The 10,090-nt window shown below is 39.4% G+C and overlaps 1 protein-coding gene across 1 annotated transcript; it reads left to right on the forward strand.

Annotated features, from left to right (window-relative positions):
* Window positions 1–7,268: 7,268 nt before the first annotated feature.
* LOC149183334 (uncharacterized) lies at window positions 7,269–8,099 on the forward strand. Its single transcript, XM_089414914.1, has 2 exons — window positions 7,269–7,427; window positions 7,548–8,099. Exons 1-2 carry the CDS (start codon window positions 7,269–7,271, stop codon window positions 8,097–8,099), a joined length of 711 nt encoding a protein of 236 aa, XP_089271040.1.
* Window positions 8,100–10,090: the final 1,991 nt, after the last annotated feature.

Consider the following 10,090-nt stretch of genomic DNA (forward strand, 5'->3'; position numbering starts at 1 on the left):
GTGTGATAACCATCAAGCAGATAACCCAACCTAAGTAGTCACAGAGATGAAGTGAAAGTATCATGTTCAAGAGCGACCTACTACCATAAAGTGGTTTAACCCTTTTCCCATTTTCCCCAGTCATTGCTAACCAGTACCTCTTTATTTTTTATCAAGCTTGAGGAGGATAACATATTCTTATTGTATAATTCCACCCTTCAGGTGAATCCATTGCTATGTGATGTTTTAACGAGTCTAGTGAAGGTGAAACTCGGTCTTGTCATGATGGACAAGTTTGTCACTATTTGATGTTTTAACGAGTTTAACGACAATGATAACTCGGTCATTTTCATTTTTAGAGAGTTTGAAAAGGGACAAAAAGAAAAATTCACAATTTCTTTTTCATAGATTTGTATCTCAAGTTCGAAAAAGTGTAAAATAATACGAGAGAGAACCTATTGACCATGTCCAATCAATGTATTCCTTTTTCGTAAATAATCTATCTCAGTCCAAAAAGGGGTTAAACTTATACTGAGTAGATGTTGTTTCCAATCCATTTACGAGCTGAAAAATACAAGTGCTTGACAATATTTTTATATTTTAAGAGTCTGAAAAGACCTTAAAGAGGACTCCACTTAGAGGAACGAGTGGTGTCTAGGATAGCAACTGGTTCTGGTGATGTTGGAACTTCTCAAAACATGTTGATTTATGTGAAGAGGTTGGCTAATAAGACCACTCATTGCAATTGTTCCTCAAAAAGGGTAAAACAACCAAGTGAAAGCGTATGATTGGCCAAGCAGATAGTGACGATGGAAGGAGAAAAACCAAAGCTCATCTGAAAAAGGAGGCTTATAGAATGGCAATCATGAGGGTTAAAATGGAGGTGGATTCATTTTTACACAAGCTTGAACCATAGGGAACTATGCTTGGATTCAGTTTCATGTTTACACAAGCTTGAAATGAAAAACTATGCTTGAGATTGGTTTACATGCCCCAGCATGATGACTCGATTCTAGGTGCATGCCCTCCAAGCTTCATTGCATTCACCTAAGTAGACTACTCGTGGCTATCAGGTGGATGGAATGAAGGTTCATATACGAGATCAAGTGAAAGACTCGACTGGGATTTTACGAGATCTAATCAAAGTCTCGAATTGGAACTTTGCTCTAGGGGACCTTGTTTCATTTTTTAATGAGCTTGACACAAGACAAGGAACTCTCCTCAGATTTCTTGTTTCATTTTTTAATGAGCTTGACACAAGACAAGGAACTACACTCTGATTCCTTGTTTCATTTTTTAACGAGCTCGACACAAGACAAGGAAATATGCTCTGTGGCTTGTTTCATTTTTTGATGAGGTTGACACAGTAAAAGAACTATCCTCATATTCCTTATTCACGATGCATAAGAGGTCATGATTTCCAAGAGGTTCTCATTAGATGGGAGAACAATTCTCTAGAAAGGATCCATAGCAAGAAATCCATTAGAGAGATCTGGTTCCAATGCCCCTAGTACATCATTCACAACATCACAGAATTGATCGTCAGTTGATGTAGGCATGGAATGGGTTGCCACATAATTGACCCATGGCGGGGAAGATACCATTGGGAAAAAAGGACCATTTAGGGAATATGGTTGACTGGAAGCCATATTTGGACCGGGAAATGAAAGCTGATCAATGGTGACAATTCTGCCTTCATGCGGGAAACACATCACTCAAAAGAGTGTTGAAACAATAGCTCCCATGTCATAAACATAGTCATGCCCAAGAAGTAAATTTTAATCTAAAGGGCCTAGGACTACCATCACATTGAGATAAACAATTTCCCCCCCCAAAGTAATAGACAACTGAGGAAGGATCCCTAATGGTTGATTGGTTCCTTTGTTAAAAGCCAACAGATTTTGAGTAACAAGCACAAGCGGTAGCGAAATGAGTGCTTGCCAAGCAGTGGAGGAAATGATACTCACAGATGCACCTTCATCTATAATAGTGCCAAGTACAATCATATTACAAACCTATACTATGATCTGGAAAGGAACATAAGAAGGAAGATGACATCCTACCAGTCGATTCCAGTCAAAAGAAGTAACCAGACTACTTGGAGGGGGTATCATAAGAACAAGAGAATTACCCCCTTGAGTTACACAAATGGGAGGATTTTCCTCCTGTCTTGATGGAACAAGAGGGTTGCCTCCAAGCTCATTAGAATTTGAAGAAACGAAAAGAACCTGAGTGGTATCATACTCATTCTCTATGGGAAAGTTACGATTAACTGAAGGTGAAATCAGGTCGACTGTTTCCTCGACCTGTGATTGGTTAGGTATAGACTCATGGGATTCACATTCAAAGAGAGTGGGTTTGACCAACGGTTGATTTGGGTCAGTCACTTCATCAACTAGTGAAGGATTAAGGGAGAGTCTCTTGTAACCATATGGAAGTCGATGTGGAGAAGCAGGATGGTTATCCAACACTTTTTGGCTTCATCTGGATAGGGAAAAAGGTGATTGGGGTGATTCCCTTCACATAACCTAAACGGAAACTTAAATTAACCCTTCTTTCCATGAAATTTACTACCACTAGTTGATGGTGTGTCACCAGCATGATCTCCAGAAGTTGATGACACGGGACGATGTGAATGAGAAGACCATTCTTCTAATATCTGAGGAATATCAAGAAAATTTCGAAGAAGATGGTCTCCCATACAAAGTTTGCAAGGATATCGAAGTTTGTGAGGCTTATCGGACGGTTTCTCATCAGAAGTTGCATTCAAAGCAATGGTTGCTTGGTTGCCCCCCTACTGAATTTTCTTCTTCTTCTTCTTCTTCTTCTTCCCTTTCTTCTTCTTCTTATCCACCTGGTTACTAGTGTCAATCATTTCATGGGGCGAAGAGGAAGAAGGGGAGGAAGAAACAACCAACGAAGAAGGTAAAGCGTCAACTTTAGGATCAGCTCAAGGTTGATTTTGTCCTGTTGTAGGAATATTCAGTTGCGAGGCCAAGGAGGTTGAGAACAAACATACTGGAAAGCCAATGGTAAGTCCTGGAAGGGACAATGTAGCCATATAAGGAGCACCAATATTTCCGAAAGGAGGAAAAAGACTAGTATTCCCATCAAAAGGAATTCCTAATCGGTGGACTCCAAAGTTGTTTCCATATGTCTCAACCTAAGATCAGCTAAGGAGTGATGTGGAGGATGTTATCCACAGTCAATTAATTTTTATTTTAATCAAAATAACATAACAAAAAAAAGAGGGATAATCTAGGAAAAAGGATTACCAAGCAACTGTGAACTGCAATATACTACGTCAGTAAACCAAGGACTTAACATACATGCAGGCAATCTCCCTGAATATTGTGTTTGGTGTATCACAGTGTATAAGGCAGCCAACTCGGTTACCTAAGGATGGATAGCAACCTAATGTATTCCTCCCATATATACCCGAAAGTATGTGGAGGCCCAATCCATGTTAGTGTTGTCTAATGCGAAACCGCACAATGAGAGCATTCCTTCATATTTTACGTATTGTAACACCGCCCTATATAACCGAAGGTACATGGAAGAGCTATGTTATAGTCACTTATGTGGAATGAGGTATCACACTTGGAATGTATCGCAGACAAGTTAGCGACAACTGCTATGTTTTATGATGTCGAAACATGTCTCTAGCCTAGAACCTATAAATTTTTTGCATTAGGTAACAATGCTCCATTAGGATAATTGAGATAAATTTTAAGTTGATCTTGCTCAAGAATTTTCCTTTCCAGTTCACCACGTGATGTTTTCTGAAATTCCTAGAATGCAACTAATATGATAAGCATTCTTTTCATTCAATTTGAACAATGAAAACCTTAGCTAATAGGGATAGAGCAATCAGATTCTTTTAATCAAAAAGCATAGAGCACATCTAATGCAATTTCCCTAAACTATTCCTACAAGCATTCACAAACTACAATATGCACAATGCAAGTTTTTCTTTTCAGTCCCTTTAATGTTTAGATGAACAAAAAGGAACTAGATGCACATACAATCAATCAATCTTTTGCAAGAAATGAATACTTTACGACAGTTCCTTTTCGAAAGAGATGAAGACTTTACGACACTTTCTTTTCAGCAAAGATTAATCGATTATAAGCTAAATTTGGCAATGAATTGATAATGATAAATAAATCTCTTAAGAAACACTAAACAATCAAGGTCAAAGTAGGGTTAGAAGAGGAAATTCAAGTCAATTTCAGAACCATAGAAACATTGATCTTTAAACAAACAACTTCATAAGCAAAATTGGAAAAATCCAAGCCAAAGATGGGTTTTTAAACTTAAGGAGGATTAGTGCAGGTCAGAGTGGGAGTAACTGTGCTGTAGAGCATTGTATCTAAGCCAAGGGTGCTCTGCAGAGCACTGTCCCCTAACCAAGGGTGCTCTAGTACTAGCGCATTCCTAGAGTAGACATTCTAGTGCAAATTTTGGCCGAAAAAGATTCAAAATCGATGAAATAAGATCAATGCAGGCAAGTAAAGTCTATTAGGGTGTACTAGGATGAAGATAAACTATCCAGAACAATGATCCTTCCCCAGTGGATTCGCCAATCTATTATGTGGAATTTTGCATCTAAGGATAAACACAACTTCTTTAAGTGGGTAGGTACACTTAGAACAACATATTTAAAGAGTTTAACATTTTTCTATAGAAGATAAATGAGACAAGGGACCTACTTGTTATCTTTCGCTTCCCTTTGTCTCCTTTGAATAACTCTCGTCGCTCCTTCTCGAACTGAATCTGCTCGATAAGTACTTGCAATCATAAAAAGAGGACAAAAACCAATCAAAGCAAGAGATCTATCTACTATAAGAAGATTGAATCGAAAGCATTTACACATATAATCATCATACATAAAGACAAGAATATGGGAAAAGGTGTAAACAACTTTATTAAGTAGAAGGAAGAGTTACAACCAAAGAAGTCTGATCCCATGTCACTCATCTAGCTTGAGTTCCATCCTTCATCACACCAAAAGCACAACACTCCAGCAGCATAACAATACTTTCTTATGATCTCAAACCTCAAACCAACATGATCTCCTTACAATTCTTCAAAGTCCAACCCCTTGATCACTATGATGAGTGCTCAATTTATAGGGAAATGGAGGTGTTTATGTCATAAATTGGGCATTGAATGGATTTCCAATTTGGGAGTTAGTTTCCATGGAGGAAGGGATGAGAGGATAGGGGGTTATTTGATTCATTCCCTATCCAATTTCAAGCTCATAGGAGAGAATAAGAGGTGGGAATCTTCTAGAATAGTCTAGAATATAGGAATATTCCCAAAACCCTATGAAGATTTTGCTCAATATGCCCCAGCGCAGGTCAAAGTGGGCCTAGGTGCTCTATAGAGCAGGCTTGAACTAAGTGCTCTGCAGAGCACTTACCCCTGACCAAGGCTGCGCTGGTCCCTCGAGGAGTCATTTCAGGATCTCTTCAGGCCAGGAAACTCTCAGGAATGATGGCATTCAATGTGATGACTTTTCTAGGGCATGTAGCAACTGAATTACGGTTTGATGAGCCCTAATAGTACTGATATGAATGCTGGGAGTGATGTGCCCAAATAGACCTGTAACAAGACTGAATCCAAAATACAAGGAGAAGGTGAAGGAAGAATTAGACAAAATTTTAATAGCTGGGATAATCAAACCTGTTGAAGAGTATGAATGGGTAAGTCCCATGGTGGTTCAGGAAAATAAGGCAAAAGGGGAAATCATAATTTGTGTTAACTTAAAGAAATTGAATGATGCATGCTTGCATGACCCATTACTTACACCATTTATAGATGAAGTATTGGACAATGTAGGAGGACAGGAGGCCTATTCTTTCACAAATGGCTTTTCAGGATACCATCATATCAGAATTGCACCAGAAGATAGACATAAGATAACTTTTGCTATAGAGTGGGGCTCTTATCACTACACAGTGATGCCTTTTGGATTGAAGAATGTGCCTGCTATATTTTCCAGAGTTGTAATTGCAGGCTTTAAAGAATATATACACATGTTTATGGAAGTATACTTCGACGATTTGATAGTATTTGGGCTATTAAAGAATCATGTGGCAAGCGTAAGGTTGATGTTGGATACATGTAGGAAGTACCAAATCTCATTGAACTTGAATAAGTGAATATTTTGTGTAACATTTAGTATATTGTTGGGACATGTAGTTTATAAATAGGGATCAATGGTGGATCCTGTGAAGATTGCAGTTATTGTGAACCTGCTAGCATTGAAAACAGTAAGACAATTGTGCATGACATTGGGACACACTAGCTATTACAAGAAGTTTATAAAGGGGTATGTGCAGATAATTGTGTCAATGGAAAAATTGTTGAAGAAAGACATGACCTTTCAATGGAACAAAGAGTGCCAAAAGAGCCTGGATGTACTGAAAGAGAAGATGGTAACTGCGCCTATTCTAGTTTCCTGGACTAGAAGAAGGAGTTCTATGTGCATGTTGATGCATCTTGCATAGCGTTGGGTGTAGTATTAGCACATCCAGGATCAGGAGAAATTGATCACCCCATAGAATTTGCAAGTAGAAATCTATACAAGGCGGAAAAGAACTATAGCACGACGGAAAGAGAGGGATTAGCTATGGTGTATGCATTATAGAAGTTCAGGCACTACTTGTTGGGAGCACAATACAGAATGTTCACTGATCACTTCGTGTTGAATTATTTGGTGAATAAGCCTATTTCAGGAGGAAAGATCTATCGATGGTTGTTATTATTCCAGGAGTATGACTTTGAGGTTATAGTGAAGCTAGGAAAATTGAATGTCGGGCATGATCATCTATCAAGAATAGAGACAGGAGAAGAACCCACAAATATCGAAGATAACCTGCCTAATGCACAACTATTTGCAATCAGAGTCGCAGATGATCACTTCATGGATATTATTCAGTTTCTGGCCACAGGAATGGCACTCACAAAGTACACTATGAAGCAAAAGGAGTTGGTGGTCGAGCAATTGATTTCTCGTTGATTGTTGGACACTTGTAAAAAATGGGACCGGATGAAGTACTACACAGATATGTCTCTAAACACAAACAACAGAGTATATAACAAAAGCTCACGAAGGAGTCGCAGGTGGTCATTATTCAGGAAAATCCACTACACAGAAAAGCTTGAGAGTTGGGCTATGGTGGCCCATAGTACATAAGGATGAAAAAGAATTTTTTCAAGCATGTAATGTATGTCAAAGAACAGGAAGGCCATCTAGAAGAGACGAGATGCCACTAGTACCAATGGTAACCTTACAGGCCTTTGAAAAATGGGCTATTGACTTTGTTGGACCTATCAATCTGCCAGGAAAGAATACTAGTGTGAGGTATATAATCACTGCAACTGATTATTTGACAAGATGGGCTGAGGCACAACCAATGAAGGATTGCAATGCAGAAACTGTTGTGAAGTTCATCTTTGAATATATAATGTCCAGGTTTGGCTATCTGAAGATCTTGATGAGTGACCAAGGCACACATTTCTTAAATAAGACCATTGAAGCACTAACTGAGGAATTTCAGGTTTACCACCAGAAGATCACCCCTTATCATCCACATGCAAAAGGAACAGTGGAAGCTTTTAATAAGATTATGGAGAATGCATTGGACAAGGTATGCAATGTGAATAGAGATGACTGGGATTTAAGGATTCTAGTGGTATTGTGGCCATATAGAACAACATGTAATAAATTGACAAGGCAGAGACCGTTTAGGTTGGTATATGGACAAGAGGTAGTTATGCCTGCGGAATACGTTGTGTCAAGTTTGAGAATTGTAGTTGTCATAGAAATGGCAAACCATGACATTATGAAGGAAAGGATGTCGCAGATACTAGCTCTAGAAGAAGACAATTTCATAGCAGGGTTCCATCAACAAATACAAAAAGTAAGGGAGAAAGCCTGGCATGACAGACTTATCAAGAAGAAGACATTCCGAGAAGGAAATCTTGTATTATTTTATGACAACAAATTCTATAAGTTCCCGGGAAAATTTAAAACACATTGGTTAGGACCATATATCATCAAGCACATCTATGATGGTGGTGCAGTTCAGTTCGTGAAGTTGAAAGATTAGCTGATTCTGAGATGAGTGAATGGTAGGAAGTTGAAGATATACAGGGACAATTCTGTCCTTGGAACTTCGCACTAAAAAATGAAGGGAATGAAGTCTCAGTGCCACATGTAGTTGAAAGTGGGGGCAGTACTATAAACTACTCTGTGGAAAGGGACTTCACCGAAGGAATATTACTACGTGATACTCAGGAATGTAACGAAGTTCGAAGGAACTGCGACAAAAAAAAATATTACTACACCACGAGGGAAGCGTCGTTGAAGTTGGCTGGAAATATGAACATTGGAAGGAAAAATTTGTCATTAAAAGTAAATTATTATTAAGGGGCACAGGAGAAGAGCATTTATGAAGCACAGCTAGTTGTATCTAGCCCCATACCTGCATTAAATGAGAAAATCTTGAACCAATGATGGGGCTGGGAGTTCAATTTTTTTATAAAAACCATATCCCGTGCCACATTTTACACTTTCTTGTCTAGAGAATTTGAGAAGTTGCATATAAGTGTGAAGAGAAGAGAGCTACTATATGTTTGAGAGGAATTTTGAGGAACTTGTTAGAATATTTACAGAGATAGGGTTAGCAGGTATTATGGAGGCACAAATAGCGAATGTACCCATGTCCCCAAGGTGCATGAGGTCTTTGAGAAAGAAGGTACCCACAGAAACACAAGCACATAAGAAATAGGAGAAGGGACCAACTAAGATCTTTAGGGAGGAACTAAGAACATCCCCGAGGAAGAAAACACAAAAGGAAGTGTGCATGAAGATAAAGGGAAGAAACCTGTGCAGAAAGGAAATAATTTGATGCAGCAGAAGGTGCCTCAACAAATCAACAATAGTGAAGAGTAGGTTGAATTTCACTCGATGGAGATAGGGGATGAAGAGATTCCCGATGTGCTCCCACCTTACATGCCACCAAGAAAACCGAAAGCCAAGTCGGTTAAGGAACCCAAGGAGCGAATTTTTGCCACGTACACTCCATTACTGCTGGAGGAAGTGTCGTTTGATGGCGAAGTGTTGGGGAAGATCCCCCAGCTGAGGATGGAAGACTAAGACTTTAACGATCAGAGAAAATAACCACAATTTGAACCAAGTATATATCTAAAGTAGGTTTAATACCCAGAAAGTGGAGTCACGAGGCTGGAGCCGTACCAGTGGGCTACAGGATTGTAAAGAGTGGGCCTCTTGAATATGATGAATGTGCCATGCTTTGGTCAAATCACATCCAATACAGTCTGTGCACGACAACTCCTTGCACTGGTACATAATGGATGCATCTGGATAGGGATAAGGATCTCGATCGATGAGATTTTAAACAAAAGAATCACATCATTGCCTCATTAGGGAAAATACCCTCCAGAAGAATTTGTGGGAAAAAATAAGGACAAGGAGATGGCACAAATTATGAAGGATAAATTCGGACTAGTGAAGAAGTCGTGGGGATATGATATTAATTCCATCAATGACTAAGGAGTGTGTTTCGCCATGCACATCTTGGCAGGTAAGATAATGAGGAAGTGCAGGGACAATGAGGTGCCTGTAGCTGTAGAATCTTTGGCTGTGCAGTGCAGCGAAGCAGTCCAGTTTAACTAGGTTGCCTATCTGTGCAAAGAATTTTTGAAAGATTACAGGGAAGCACAAGAAGAGGGGAAGATGTTCCACAACACTTGGTTGATAATCCTCATCGCGCTAGTTGCGTGGAAAGAACCAGAAGACTGGCAGTTTACATCTGTCGGGGTGGATGTTTGTGAGGCAGAGGTATGCCTCCCTCTGGTTTACTAAGGAGCCAACCCGGGCAATAGAGAATAGGATTTCCTTTGTGGTAATGTCAATGGATCTACACATGGGGGTGAACCAACATCCAAGGTTGTCACCAAGTTTATATAAGAAGTATTGTCACATTATGGACTTCAAAGCAGACTTTCGCAGAGCCTATGTGAAGGCAATGAAGTACCCGAATAGGACATGGCACCCATTGCCATACTTAGTAACCGA

This window comes from Pinus tabuliformis, chromosome 3_2 (genome assembly GCF_031772625.1).
Source record: "Pinus tabuliformis cultivar Carrire ecotype Pingquan chromosome 3_2, CPIR1, whole genome shotgun sequence".
NCBI classification, from domain to species: domain Eukaryota; kingdom Viridiplantae; phylum Streptophyta; class Pinopsida; order Pinales; family Pinaceae; genus Pinus; species Pinus tabuliformis.